Source organism: Myotis lucifugus, unplaced genomic scaffold, assembly GCF_000147115.1.
Source record: "Myotis lucifugus unplaced genomic scaffold, Myoluc2.0 scaffold_109, whole genome shotgun sequence".
In the NCBI taxonomy this organism is placed as follows: domain Eukaryota; kingdom Metazoa; phylum Chordata; class Mammalia; order Chiroptera; family Vespertilionidae; genus Myotis; species Myotis lucifugus.
Window position 1 is genome coordinate 3,838,216 of NW_005871157.1, and position 16,112 is coordinate 3,854,327.

At 41.2% G+C, this 16,112-nt stretch overlaps 1 protein-coding gene across 3 annotated transcripts in view; it reads left to right on the forward strand.

The window, feature by feature from the left end:
- Window positions 1-16,112, forward strand: part of CASC4 (cancer susceptibility 4) — an 89,908-nt gene that overhangs the window by 22,382 nt on the left and 51,414 nt on the right. For all 3 annotated transcript variants that reach the window (XM_006093119.3, XM_006093120.3, XM_023757607.1), the window contains exon 2: window positions 12,365-12,419. In XM_006093119.3, the coding sequence (XP_006093181.1) occupies window positions 12,365-12,419 (55 nt within the window). The remainder of the gene's footprint in view (window positions 1-12,364; window positions 12,420-16,112) is intronic.

Genomic DNA, 16,112 nt, shown 5'->3' on the forward strand with positions numbered 1-16,112 from the left:
CATCATTGATTTTTCAATCTCTCTCTCCCTCTCCCTTCCTCTCTCTGAAAATCAATAAAAACATATTTAAAAAAGAAAAAAAAAAGGTTCATCCTTTCTCCAGGACCAGCTCTTCTCTGGATCCAATTTCCTCCATCTTTTCAAGGACCTTGTACTATTATTATTGCAGTCTCCCTCTTATATTCAATCTACCTATACTTTCTCCTCAGCACTTAAAAAATACTTGAGTCTTTCTTCCCCTTCCCAGTCAAATTTCTTGAAAAGAGAATTATCTTTGTTCACACCTGCATTTTCTCTTCCTACTCCTAATATCTCAGCATCTTTTTACCCAGCACTCTGTGCTCTTGGCTCCCATGACATCTCCTTTTTTCTTCTACCTCTCAGTTCTTAGTTTCCTTTTCTGGCTTTACCTCTGTTTATTATTAAGTGTTATTGTTCATAGTTTTCTGTCTGAGACCCTAGTCTCTTCTCCTTTTTTCTTCCTAAGTAATCATATTTACTTAGAAAACTTCAGTTATGCTATTACTCCAAAATGAGTATCCTTTACCCAGACCTATTTGCTGTTTCTTTTACATTTTTTTGTTATTAGGCTCTATACAGTGTCTTTCATTTAGTAGGTGTTCAATTAATGTTTTCCTTGTGACTAGTTGACAGAGCGAATGATTAAACCAACTTTGTAGTGATTCTTCTTAACAGACCAATACTAAATACTTTGTATCCTCAGGCCTAGTACATAGCGAATACGTAGTAAATGCTTTATAAATGACTAATTGAAGAAAAATGAATGAGTGAATAAAAACACTTTGTAATGATTTATTATAGCCAACCAAGACAAAAAAAACTTGCTTATTCTCTTAAAATATATAACAGTATAGCCCTGGCCCATTTGCTCAGAGGTTAGAGTGTTGGACCATGCACCAAAGGGTTGAGGGTTTGACTTCGGTCAAGGGCACATACCTGGGTTGCAGGTTCAATCCCTGGCCCTGGTCAGGGCACGTGCAGGAGGCAACTAATCCATGTGTCTCTCTCACATCGATGTTTCTTTCTGTCTCTCCCCCCCCCCATTTCCGTCCCACTTTCCCTCCCTCCCTTCCACTCTCTCTAAAAATCAATGGAAAAAAATATCCTCTGGTGAGGATTAACAAAAAATAAAAATGTAACAGTATAGGTTAAACTAGAGTTTGCTTCAAGGGAGACTACTACTTTTTTTAAAAAAATATTTTTAAATATGTTTTTATTGATTTGAGAGAGAGAAGAAGGGAGAGAAAGATAGAAACATTGATGAGAGACAAACATCAATCGGCTGCTTCCTGCAAGCCCTCCACTGGGGATCATGCCCAAAACTCAGGCATGTGCCCTGACCAGGAATTGAACCAATGACCTCTTGGTGCATGGGACGATGCTCAATCCAGTAATCCACACCGGCCGGGTGGGAGACTGCTACTTTAACAGATCATGTGAAAGTTGTAGGTGTCTTTGGAATGTTGTCTAAATAATGTTAGCAATGAAAGAGTAGGAAGAAAACGAGGTTAATCACCTACCTGATCTAGTATATGCTCAGTGGTTATGAACACAGACTCCCATCTGGGTCTGCTTAGGAGAATATACAGAATCTACTATAGGCATATGATAGAAGACCCAGTTTCCTCATCTGCAAAATGGATAGCCTATTTTATAGGGTGGTTGTGAGGATTAAATGTAATGATACTTGTAAAGTACTTAGCACAAGACCTGGCATAAGCATTTAATACTCATTAGTTATTATTAATGAAATACCATTTTGATCCAACTGGTATAGGTGCCAGCCAAAGACATACTTTAGACGAGTAATCACTAAACCTGGCTGCTTATCAGAATTTATTTGAGCTTTAAAAAAAAAAAAAAAAGATTCCTGGGCTCATCCCAGACTACTGAATCACACTGGAGTGGGGTGGGGGAGGCAAGAATTTATATTTCTTAAAACTACCCAGGTGATTCTTGAGCATCATCCATGTTTGACAGCTATGTTATAGAAGATAAAATTGTTTCTAGAAATCATCTGAGCATGAGATATAATCAGGAAAAATGTATCTAATGTGGAGAAAAAGGAGCCAGAAATGACAACTGTAAAAGCCAATTATGTATAACCTTTGGGATCAGTGGTCATCGTTGTGCTGATTGCCCAAGAATAGGTCATAATGAAAGTGAGGCATGCACAGCTGAGCCATTTTCAAGGCCCCAGAATGAAGAGAAGCAGAGCAACTGAGCTGGTAATTGCTGCCAAAATTAATTCAGAGTAGCCATGTAGGATGGAGAAAGCATTAAAAGAGCTTCAGAAAGAGATGGTAGAAATATAAATGTTAAGTTTTAGGTATTGGAGGAAGAAAGATTAGAGGAAAATAAACGAAATAGCTGTGGATGAGCAAGAGATGGAAAATCTCAGGAGAAGATAATTCTTACTGGGGGAAAAAAAAGAGATGAATATATGCCACAAAAGAGAAAAAAAGAAGAGGTCTCAGGAAGGATAGTAAACACATTTTAGGAGATTAACATGGAAAAAACCAAGAGAGCAGGGAAAATCAGCCTATTATAGATGGATTCCAAATCCCAGAAAAACAAATATTACAGAGGGGGAGAGGTAAAGTAAAGCCTAAAGCAAATGAAGTTGATAAGAGGAAGTAAATGAGGGAATTCAGAAACCTTGAAGGATAATTAGAATTATACAAATATGGATAAAGTACAACTTAAGGTAGGAAAGTATGTAGTACAAAGAGTATGGAACATAAGAGTCATTCAGCAAACATCTAATGTTTGTTGGTGTCAGGCAGTATGCCAGATGATGGACACACAGGGATGAGTGAGAGACACAGTTCCTGTTCTCATGGAATTATCATTTCTGATCAACATTGTGGGTAGAAAAAAATTGGGTGACAGTCTTATTGATAAAAGGATGTTTTGCTTTTGAAAGAACTGAATATGAAGCTCTTCACAGTAGATCTGGGGCCAGGCAAGGCATTTTGAAAATTATGGGTTTTTGAAGGATGTATTAGAGTCAGACTCTAGGTTGAAGTCTATCTAACCATCCTATCACATACCCATCCATCCATTCATCTGTATATTCATCCACCTATTTCTTATCCAAAAAGAAATTTGAAAGACAAAATAAAATAAGTATTTGGTATCTTTCTTGTATATTGTAAATGGATATTTAGGAAAAGTCTTAAAGTAAACAAAAAGGGACCTATGAAGCCAGACAATGAGAATACTTTTCATAAAATAAGGATTAAATAATACTTTTTAGAATTTATGTACTGTTACCTGTCTGGAATAAAAAGGAAAAAAGAGAAAATCTTCCTATGTCATTGCCACTTCAGCAGAGAGTATATGTGGCAAAGTGAAATATCTTTTTTTCCAATCATGCAGTAGTAAGAACTCTAATTTCTCAACAACTGGGAAGTTTTGGTAGAGTCATTTAGAAGATAAGCAAATTTCTGTTCGAACACAAGGAAATTAAAACTATGAGAAGGAATAATCAGGGAAGTCAAGTTTCCTTTTGAAGGTGATAAATGGTAGAGGTATTAAAAAAAAGTGAAGGCTCTCGGGAAAGGGTTAAAGCCAAAGGAGTTAAAGAACTAAAAAGACCTATCTATATGCAGAAATTATTAATGAAAAGAAAGAAAACACAAACTTGAAGAAATTGGAGCAAATGTTAAAAATTAGAAACTAAATGGGGTAAGTTTTTTTGAATAGACTCAAAATGGTAGAACATAAGATTAAAGCCAAACTTAAGTTATTGCTTTACATACAAGGGAGTGTCATGGTAAGTAAAAACACATTCAGATTTCCTTAAAAGGACAACATTGAATGTTAGAAGAATTCTTTATCAATCCATTTTAGGAGCTAGATAAGAATTTTGGGGGTAGGGTATATATGTGGAGAGAAAAGGGATCAGATGCCTGTAATATTGCAATGTCAAAAGATGAACAGATATTTTAGTAGCGGACATCTAGATTCTAAAAGTAAGCAACATGATAAAATTACTGTAGCTGAAAGAGAACTTCTGGATTTAATGATCTTCCAGTTGGGCTCTGTAGCATCTTGGAGCAACTCCTTGGCACCTCTGTTCAAAGGCACAATAAAACTAGGAAATAAGAGAAATTGGGTACTGGTACCTGTTGATAATACTAAATACTGAATATGAGGTTTATCTGAGAATCCTATTGGAAAGATTGACATGAATAATAGAGAACATGAGATGCTAAGGGAACAATATGCTGTAAGGGGTCTGAGAAGCTAACTGAAAAATCCTACATGGCAAAGGAATGGGGTGGGAAATAAATTCATTATGCTTGGATTAAGAAAAAGCTTCTATTTAAACATTCTGTGATTTTCTCTGTAATACTGTGTAAAATATATTGTTCCAGACCAGCTTTTGAAATGTGAGGACTCCATATGTGAGTCATAGGGGCCAGCATCTCCATTCTCAATAAAGAATGAAGAGAAAAATTAAAGTGATAAGAATAAAGCAGTAATGCCCATATAACCCGTTACTATTTTTGTACTCTGTGGATTAAATTTCCCCTCTTCATTAAAAATTTTTGTAATTGTATAAAGATATAAAAGAGACAGTTCAGGAAAGCTTAGGCCACTCAAAGCCTTATGTTCAAGAATAGTATTTCTCAACCAAAATGGCGGCTTGCATAAACGCCAGTACTTGCTGCCTCCCACAACCACATCAAAATTTCAACTAAAATATAGAACAACCATCATTCAGAACTGCCTGAAAGCTGGCTAAATAGAAGTGCTACACCTAGAGAAGTAAAGAAGAAAGTACATGAGACTGGTACAAGGAGCAGAGGGTCAGAACGGGCTGGTCCAACACCCACGTGTGGCGTTTTATAAATTGGGAGGGATATCTCCACTGCGAAGGCCTTCTATGAGAAGCAAGGGGTCCCAGCCCCACACTAGACCCCTAGCCCAGGGTTCCAGAGCTGAGAAGAGAACTCCCTGTAACTTCAGGCTGTAAAAACTAGTGGGGATTGTGGCTAAGTGACAGGGAGGCTGCTGGAAACACAGGCAGTTTCTCTTAAAGGGCCAGCTCATGGACTTATCCAGACTCAATCCCTCTGGGCTCCAGCACTGGGTGGTGGCTTTGGGGGAACCAGGGACATAGGGGAAGAACTGGATTATCTGGCATCAGGGAAGGAACTTGGGGGGTGGCTTTCTCCCAGATGGAGATTCTCACAGGGGTCATTGTTCCTGTGCTGGACCTGCACCCCCCCCCCCCCCTTTGTCCACAGAACTGACTGGCAGCCATATCTGAGTTTCCATCAGTATGACCCACACTGTTCGCTCCACCCTGGTGATTCCCTGAGACCTGCCCCATCCAATTTGCAGCCCCACCCAAGCTATTTGCAGCTGCTTTTCCATATGAATGGCCTGATCTGGCTCAGGCTTCAGACTTTGCTAAAATATCTTAAAACAAGTAGCAGCTGGAGTCAATGTGCCTCAAACCTATCAATAAAAGGCCTAAGACCCTGCTCTAGCAAAAGCCTGCCTTGCTTCACCCCTGGGCCTTGCCTGGGCACTTCCAAGATATCTGTAGATCTCTGTCTAGCTCCTGCCTGGTGGCCCTAGACGGTGGCTGATTTGCACCTCCCTGGAGGACTGAGAGCCAGTGCACCCAGTGGACAGCTTCAGACCATACTAGATTACAACTATACACATCCACTAGTGACACACTCAAGGGGCAGACTCAATGAGCACCAAAGCCCCACTGAAGCAAGTCCTGCTCCATAGGGGTGGCTCCTGCACAGCTGCTCTCCCACTGTAGTCGCAGCTGGTCCTCACAGCCAATTGTCCTGGAGGTCAACTGCTCCCAGTGACATCAACGGCAATCAAGGCTCAACTACAACTGTGCACACAGCCCTCACAGGGGTGCACCTAGAGTGCCCAGCTCAGGTAACTGGGGAGGCTTAGCCACTGGGCCCTACAGGACACCTACTACACAAGGCCACTCTACCAATTACAGGAGATATAGCAGCTCTACCTAATACATAGAAACAAACACAGGGAAGCAGCCAAAATGCAGAGACAAAGAAACATGTCACAAATTAAAGAGCAGAAGAAATCCCCAGAAAGAGAAATTAATAAAATGGAAGCAATGGAAGCAAACTACAGTGGGGCCTTGACTTACGAGTTTAATTCGTTCCGAGACTGAGCTCGTTAAAGAGCTCGTTAATGATCTTGTTAACTCAAATTACTCTATCAACTCAATGCAAAAAATCAGCTGAGAGACAGCTGGTATCTCAAAAAACTCGTTAGTTGGGACACTCGTAAGTCAAGGCCCCATTGTACTGGATACAGAGTTCAAAACAATGGTTATAAAGTTGCTCAAGTATTGTAATAAGCACTTCAAGGGACTCAAAGAGAGCTTCAAGGGACTTAGTGAGTCTTTCAAGGATCTTAGTGAAAATTTCAAAGACATGAAAAAGTACCAGTCAGAAATTAAGCATATACTAACTAAAATCTATATAATCCTATATAATGAAAGAGAAACATGTAAATTGACTGTCCCTCTGCTATGCTCACCAGCCAATCAGGAGTGAGTATGCAAATTAACCCATATGCGGGTTAATTTGCATAGACAGGCATGGGAGAGCCGGCGGCTTGGGGGAGCAACTGAGGGAGCCACGTCCCCCCAAGCTGCCGGGTGGAGAGCAGAGCAGGAGAGCCAGAGGCTTGGGGGGACGTGTCAGAGTGGGAGGCCATGGGACAGAGACAGAGCAGGAAAGGAAAACCTAGAGCGTGGGGAGCACCAGGAATTCGGGGAATAGTAGTTCTGGTGGCAGCCCCAGGACCAGAAGCAGAAGCTCAGAGCACGAGGAGCACCAGGAATGCTGGGAATTGTAGTTCTGGTGGCAGACAGATCTCCTAGACACTAGAGCAAAGTGAGCCTGGAGCAAGTTACTGTTGTGGTGGGGGATGAAGGGAACGCAAAGGTAAGTAAGATCAGAGTGTCTAGAAAAAATTAAAGGGAAGATATCCTAAAACTTCCAGGAAATCTCCACCAATGAAGCAAAGGAAAAAAAAATGCCTCTATTATTCTGTGAGCAACAAACCAAACTAGGTTGGGGGTCTCAGACAATTCACTCATATGATTGCAAAGACAGACAGAAACTCCCAGAATGGAGAGGGCTCCCCTGAGGGCTCCCAGATTGGAGAGGGTGCAGGTCAGGCCGAGGGACCCATCCCCAGTGCACAAATCTTCGTGCACTGGGCCCCTAGTCCTATCTAATAAAAGAGAAACATGGTAATTAGCGTACGACCGCTACCCTTCCCATTGGCTAATCAGGGCGATATGCAAATTAACTGCCAGCCAAGATGGCGGCCGGCAGCCAGGCAGCTGGAAGCAAACATGAGGCTTGCTTGCTTCAGTGAAGGAGGACTCCAACGTTCCCCGCCTGCCTTGCCGGCCTCTGAGCTGGCAGTTTGAAACATTGTAACAAATATAGAAGCTAAACAAAACCCCAGAAACCAGCTTTCAGCCGGCCGAGATCTCAGAGCTGGAGATGATACAGTGTTTCGATTATAGAACCGAAACAAACCAGATACCTGCTTTCAGCAGCAGAGGCCTTGGCCCAGAATAAAAAAAAAAAGAAAAAAAGGAGTGGTTGGGAGCTTCAGTCACCCACCAGCCTGAAAACAGCCCTCAGCCCCTCACCCAGACTGGCCAGGCACCCCAGTGGGGACCCCCACCCTGAAGGGTGTGTGACCAGCTGCAAACAGCCATCATCCCCTCAGCCAGGCTGGCCAGGCACCCCAGTGGGGACCCCCACCCTGATCCAGGACACCCTTCAGGGCAAACCAGCCAGACCCTACCCGTGCACCAGGCCTCTATCCTATATAGTAAAAGGGTAATATGCCTCCCAGCACTGGGATCAGCGTGACAGGGGGCAGCACCCAAACCCCCTGATCGCCCTGCAGCTCTGTGTGTGACAGGGGGCAGGGCCACAACCTCCCTATCCTCCCTGCTCTGTTCCTGACAGGGAAAGGCGCCCCAACCCCCTGATCAGCCCTGCTCTGTGCCTGATAGGGGGGAGCTCCCCAACCCCCTGATCGCCCTGCGGCTCTGTGTGTGACAGGGTGCCGGTCCACAACTTCAATATCAGACATGCTCTGTTCATGACAGGAGAAGGCGCCCCAATTCCCTGATCACCCAAAATGTGTGCAGCATTCGGGGGAGCTCCCCAACCCCAAGTCGCCCTGCGGTTATAAGATAGACAAGGTGGGGCGCCCCAACCCGCCCCTCTCCTGGGGCCTTGCTCTGTGTGTGACGGGGTAGAGCCATAACCTCCCCATCGGCCCTGCCCTGAGTGTGAGAGTGGCGGCGCCCAACCCCCTGATCGCCTGCTCTGTGTGTGACAGGGGGCGGTGCCCCAACTCCCCTATCGGCCCTACTCTGTGCGTGACAGGGGGGAGCTCCCCAACCCCCTGATGGGCCCTGCTCTGTGCGTGACAGGGGGGAGCTCCCCAACCCCCCTGATGGGCCCTGCTCTGTGCGTGACAGGGGGGAGCTCCCCAACCCCCTGATCGACCCTGCTCTGTGCATGACAGGGTACGGAGCCCCAACCCCCCTGATTGGCCCTGCTCTGTGCGTGACAGGGGGGAGCTCCCCAACCCCCTGATTGGCCCTGCTCTGTGCGTGACAGGGGGTGGCGCCGCAACCTCCCCATCGACCCTGCCTTGAGTGTGACAGGGGGAGGTGCCCCAACCCCCCAATCGGCCCTACCCTGAGCGTGACTGAGGGTGGCGTCGCAACTTCCCAATCCGCCCTGCTCTGTGCATGACAGGGGGCAGCACCCCAACTCCCCAACTGGCCCTGCTCTGAGCCCGACCAGGGGCTGCACCTAGGGATTGGGCCTGCCCTCTGCCACCCGGGAGCAGGCCTAAGCCAGCAGGTCGTTATCTCCCGAGGGGTCCCAGACTGCGAGAGGGCACAGGCCGGGCTGAGGGACCCCCCCTCCCCCCCCCGAGTGCACAAATTTTTGTGCACCGGGCCTCTAGTATAGATAATAAAAGCCTAAGCAACCGTTACGGTGGAACAGAACAACCAGTCACTATGATGCACACTGACCACCAGGGGTCAGGCGCTCAATGCAGGAGCTGGCCCCTGGTGGTCAGTGTGTTCCCACAGGGGAGCGCTGCTCAGCCAGAAGTCGGGCTTATGGCTGGCGAGTGCAGTGGCAGTGGCAGGAGCCTCTTCTGTCTCCACGGCAGCGCTAAGGAGCAGCAAGTGGAGTGGTAAGGAGCATCGAGTAGGTGAGTGGTAAGGAGTGAGGGGTCCCGGACTGCAAGAGGGTGCAGGCCGGGCTGAGGGACCCATCCCCACCCCCCAGTGCATGCATTTCGTGCACTGGGGCCTCTAGTAAAGAATAATTTACAGGGATTCAACAGTAGAGTAGAGGATTCTGAGAATCAAATCAACAATTTCAAATTGAGGAAGCAAAAAATACCCTATCAGAAGAGCAAAAAGAAAAAATACAAACGTATGAAGATAATATAAGGAGCTTCTGGGACAATTTCAAGTGTATCAACATTTGTATTATGTGTGTGCCAGAAGGAGAAGAGAGAGAGCAAGATATTGAAAACCTATTTGAATAAATAATGACAGAAAACTTCCCAACCTGGCAAAAAAAACCTGGTGAAAGAAATAGACTTAGAAGTCTAGGAAGCCCAGAGAGTTCCAAACAAGAGGAACCCAAAGAGGTCCACACCAAGACACATAATAATTAAATGCCAAGGGTTAAAGACCAAGAGAGAATCTTAAAAGCAGCAAGAGAAAAGCAGTTAGTTACCTACAAGGGAGGGCCCATACAACTGCCAACTAATTTCTTAACAGAAACTTTGTAGGCCAGAAGGGCATGGCAAGAAATATTCAAAGTGATGAATAGCAAGGACCTACAACCCAGATTACTCTACCCAGCAAAGCTATTTGAATTGAAAGTCAGATAAAGAGCCTCACAGACAAGAAAAAGCTAAAGGAGTTCATCATCACCAAACCAGTATTACATGAAATGTTGAAGGGTATTCTTTAATAAGAGGAAGAGGAAGAAGAAGAAGAACAAGAAGAAGGAGGAGGAGGAGGATTAAAAATATGAATAATAAAATGGCAATAAATACATATCTATCAACAATTGAATCAAAAAATCAAAATAAATGAACAAGGAATCTAATGAACATAATAAACTGATGAATAAAAAAGAACCAGAGGCATGGAAACATGGAACAAACTGATGAATCTCAGAGGGAAGGGGGGAGTGAGGAGTGGGGAGAGATTAACCAAAGATCTTATATGCATACTAGAGGCCCAATGCATGAAATTCATGCAAGGGGCTTGGCCCTCGCAGCCGTGGCAGCTTGCCTCAGCTTCATCTGGAAGGATGTCTGGTCTAATTAGCATATTACACTTTTATTATTATAGATATACACTACCTATGGACATAGACAATAGGGTGGTGAAGGTCTGGGATGGAGTAGGAACTGGATGGAGTGGGGCAGTGGGGGGAAAATGGGGACATCTGTAATACTCTCAACAATAAAGATTAAAAACAAACAGAAGAAAAAGAGTAGCATTTCTCTCGCAATTTCAAAAGCAAGTTTAAAATAAAGAGTACAGGGGAAAAAGTACAAAAAAGCTGAAATAGCATCCTAAAAATGGATAAAAAACAAAGTAATACAAACTTGTTGGGAACAACAATATAGGATGCTTATCCTCTTTGAAGGGGCAAACATGCAAAAAAAAAAGGCTCATGAAAATAAAGGAAGTGGAAAAGAAAGTAAACATAGGCTAATTAGAAGTTAGAGAGCATTGTTAGTAATCAGCTGATCATATAGCTGTTGGTGTTAGTTGGTGCCTGAACTCCAGACCCACTTTTTCAACGACCTATTGAATATCTCTTCTTGGGTATGCCATAAGTGTCTCAAATTCAATAGGTCAAGATCTGAAAAAATCATCTCTGCACTTCTCCCTACCACTCCAAGTCTGTTTCTTCTGTGTTTCCCTATTATGGAGTATTATAATCTTACTCATCTAGTCCCCCTATTTTAAATATATATTTTTATTGATTTCAGAGAGAAGGGAGAGTGAGAGAGAGAGAGAGATAGAAACATCAATGATGAGAGAGAATCATTGATAGGCTGCCTCCTTCATGCCACACACCGGGGATTGAGCCCACAACCCAGGCATGTGCCCTTGACTGGAATTGAACCTGGGACCCTTCAGTCCACAGGCCAATGCTCTATCCACTGAGCAAAACCAGTTAAGGCTAATCCCCCTATTTTAGAAATGTAAACATCATCCTTGATGTTTCTTATTTTACTCCTATATCTGATCAACCAACAAGACCATTCTTCCCCTTGATAGTTCTCATATATAGTTATCTCTCTGTCGTAATTCTATTTATTTAGACCAGGGGTTGGCACACTTTTTCTGTAAAGGGCCATATAGTATATACTTTAGGCTTTGCAGGCCATATGGTCTTTGTCACAATCACTGTAGCTTTAAAGTAGCCATAGACAATATGTAAATGAATGGATGTGGCTGTTTCCCATCAGACTTTATTTATAGATACTGAACTTTGAATTTCATATAATTCATGAAATATTATTCGTCTTTTGATTTTTTTTACTATCTAACCATTTACAAATATAGAAACCCATTATGGGGGATCACCTTGTAAGTTACATAAATGTTTAATCACTATGTTGTACACCTGAAACTAATATAACATTGAATGTCAACTGCAATTGAAAAGTGTAAAAAAAATTTTAATGTAAAAGCCATCCTTAGCTAGCCATCCCTACAAAAACAAGCAGAAAACCAGATTTGGCTTACAGGCCATAGTTTGCCCAACCCTGGTTCAGACATTTTCTCTCATATGAAATACAACAGTAATCTCCTACTCTCCTAGATTACAGTGACCACAAAAATGAGTCCTATGTGATAATATCTGTCAGTCTATGAAAGCTTGATAATTATTAATTACTTTTGGTTTGATATTAATTCAAGCAATTCTTTTTTTAATGCAGAGTTAGTAAGAGGTCTCTTCTAGTAAGATTTTGAAAAAACATGCCATTAAGCAATATTCAACTGAAACTTTAAAACTTTTGAAAGTTATTATACTGTATATTAAGTAAAATGAATAAATTATTATAAAATCAGAATTTATCCCTAATTCTTTTTGGAAAGAGGTGATATATACTGTATATATAATAAGGATTTTTCTTTTGCGTTTATGATCAAGCTCAAAGTGAATGTGAGAAAAAAGTAAATGTGAGCAGAACTATGTATTCTTTACTAAAATGAGAACTTAATTTTTTTCAGGTTAAACTACAGAGCAACATATCATATCAGATGGCAGACATACATCATTTAAAGGGTAAGAAACTTAATTACAGATTAAAGAGAAACAAAGGTCACTAAATATCTAAAATCCTCAAGAATTTAGAATAATAAAACAGCTAAATGAAAATTTTTGAACAACGTTCCTCAAATGGCAAAACATTTATTCTTTTGTCTTAAGATATAATAAAATGTTTTAATATTGCTTTATATATAATAAATGCAAGTTAAAATTTGAGGCCAGTCCCCAGCCAGTGTGGCTAACTGATTGAGCATTGACCCAGAAACCAAAAGGTCACTGGTTCAATTCCTGGTTAGGGTGCATGCCTGGGTTGTGGGCACAAGCCCCAGTAGGGGGTGTGCAGGAGGCAGCGGATTGATGATGTGTCCCTCTCATCAATGTTTTTATTTCTCTATCCCTTTCCCTTCCTCTCTCTCTAAAAATTGATAAAAACATATATAAATGTATTTTAATTTGAGGCCAGCATTTTAATCTTGTGCTGTACACAGAGTTCATTCAATGAAATGTTGTTCAAAGAATTCTCTAAGAAAGTTGAGCTGTAGCTTCAGAAACCATGAAATTTCTAGGGGAAAGGTAAGGGGTTATCCCTCTGTATTGTGCCATATCTGCTAAAATAATTCATTCAGGTCTAGGGATGCTTTGGACAGGTCCTCCAAGCTTAATGTTTTAGATATCTTGGAAACAGAAGGAAACCTGGGAAGATATGTATATTTTCATTTAGATGAAGTGATAGGAGATAACCAAACCTTTTATGGGAAATAATAGGTAAGGAGAAGAAGCTCTATGCTTTTTGACATTACTTCACATCATCTCTGGCTTTTGGAGTTTGGAGTCTTGAGGATCACCCTTCTTCTTCCTCACAATCCTTTTGTTATGACACCTTGTATTTTAAAACTTTGCATGCAGTGACTTTAAGTTTATATATATGGGTAATACATGTCTCTAATTTCATAAATATATCTTTATTCTATAACCATTTTTAACCCTTTTGATAGAATTAGATAGTATATTTTTATCATCCTCTTGGAGAAGCCAACCAGAGCTGGTTCTGTAATTTATTGAAGTTTTGCTTTCACCTAGCAAAACCATTAGGAAGTGTGATTGGTGTGTTGTAACGCAAAAACAGGAATTATTAATTTTTTACTGTCTGTGATTTAGAACAGCTTTGATTTTTTTATTAGAAATTTGTTTCTTGGGGTGGCTGCATTTATTTTTGTTGAATTTGTGTCCATGTTCTGCTCTTTTTGACTCACAGAGTGCATTGGGATTACACAAGAAGATGCCACACTCTCAGTGCTGCTTCCAGCTTGCAATTTTTATTTGTTATTTATTTTTAATTTTTTAAATTGATTTGAGAGAGAGAGGAGAGAGAGAGAGAGAGAGAGAGAGAGAGAGAGAGAGAGAGAGAGAAGCATCAATTTGTTGTTCCACTTATTATTCATTCATTGGTTGGTTCTTGTATGTACCCTGACCAGGATTGAACCTGCAACCTTGGCATATTAGACAATGATCCAACCAATTGAGCTAACCAGCCAGTGCCCAACTTGCAATTTTTACAAATGATTCTGCTTGTCATCAAAGTATATTTCTCATTTAATGTAGTAGATCAATTGAATAAGAAATCTTGTGGCTTTTGCTAGTATATGTCAAAGAAAATGACAGCCTATGTTACTGAGTAAAAATCTTTATTGTACCATATGCATTGAAGTATTAGTAGATCTTAAGATGTTTTGAAATTTTATATGAAATTTTCTTCATCAGAGAAAAAAAGCTTTGTTTGAACTCATAACTGTACAACTTTTGATTTTGGTGCAGTTTTAAGATTGACTTTTATTAATGTGACTTTTGTGCCTTGGCAACTATTTCTACTGAAATAAACTTTTTAAAAAAAAATAATTCTTTATTGTTGAAAGTGTTACGTATGTCCCCCTTCTTTCCCCCCATTGACTGCCTCCAACCTGCCCCCGCCCCTAATTCACCCCCACCACCACCACCACCACCAAGGCCCTCACTGCCCATTGTTTGTGGCCATGGGCCATGCATATATGCATACAAGGTTCTTCGTTGATTACCCCCCACCCACCCACCCTTCCCCCGCCTTCCCTCTGAGATTCCACACTCTGTTCCATGCTTCCATGTCTCTGGATCCACTCCATTCATCAGTTTATTTTGTTACTTAGATTCCACATATGAGTGAGATCATGTGATACTTGTTTTTCTCTGACTGACTTATTTTACTTAGCATGATACTCTCCAAGTCCTTCCAGGCTGTCTCAAAGGATAAGAGATTCTTCTTTTTTACTGCTGCAAAGTATTCCATGGTATAAATGTACCACAGCATTTTTATCCACTCATCTACTGTAGTTGAAATAAACTTCTTGATAAGTTGACTATAAACCCACATTTGACTATTTTATTGAAATTAATATTGGATATAATGGAATTAATAAACACTAAGACCCTAAAAAATCCTTTATGGTAGTTAATATTTTCATGGAAATAAAAGGAATGGAAGTTGGTTTTTAATTCCTGATATAATAAATTAATATTCTAGTATACACTGATTTATTTTGAATAGCACACCTTATTTTTATGCTTATTACTGAAAGAAAATTTGAAATCAAAATTTTGCTTGAAAGCTGGTTCTAGGCCATCCCTTTCTTAACTATATCCCCAATCTTTTGATGTTAAATTGAGGGAGTTTGGCCATACCTTTCTATAACATACCCTGGTGTTATTGTCTGAGATAGAACATCCTGCGCAATCAACCATGGACCTGATCTCACGTTAAGTTATCTACTCTGGAAGTCCTGCTGTGGTGACCTGTATCAGTCACAACAGATATAGAGTATTTTGGGTTTTAAAATTAAAAAAAACAACACCACCACATTTCCATCAGTTGAAAGTAAATTTGTAATATAGGAAAATTTTATCTTTAGTTTTGCTTTCATTTCTGTTTACTTTCCCTTTTCATGCCCTTGTTTTGACCACTCAAAATACTAAATTAATTCTCAGCTTTATAATCTTTTGCCTATATTCAAACAAGAAAGAATCTGGTATTTTACATGAACTGGAACTCATTTATAATGATGTTTTATTTTTGTTTGTTAGTTGTATTGTAAGACTTTAGCTCCGTTTAGAAATGAAAACTGTATTTCCTGATAAAGAAATTTCAAATAGCCTGGCTGGTGTGACTCAGTGGTTGAGCATTGACCTATGAACCAGGAGGTCAGGGTTCAATTCCAGGTCAGGGCACGGGCCCCACTTGCAGGCTCAATCCCCAATGGGGGGCGTGCAGGAGGCAGCCGATCAATGATTTTCTTTCATCATTGATGTTTCTAACTCTCTCTCCCTCTCTGAAATCAATAAAAATATATTTCAAAAGTAAATTTCAAATATTATTAGAAGTTTATGGAGAGACAGAGAAGCCATCCTAAATCTTGAAACATATCAAGCCTCAGGTTCTTTCTGAAGGTAAAGTTAGCTTACTTCACTTATTTACTGTGTAGGCAAAAGAAGCCTGAATGAGGCCTAAATATCACCAATTGAAGTCCATTCTAATAGCTGCTAGGTAGAGCTGATTTATATAAATTGCAGTAATTTTTAGTTCTAGAATCTTTCTTGCTTGAACATAGGTTCTCTGAACTGGCTAACTTTGTAAGCTACAAGGCTTTTTGTCACTGCTGCCTGCTGGGACCTCATTGTCTC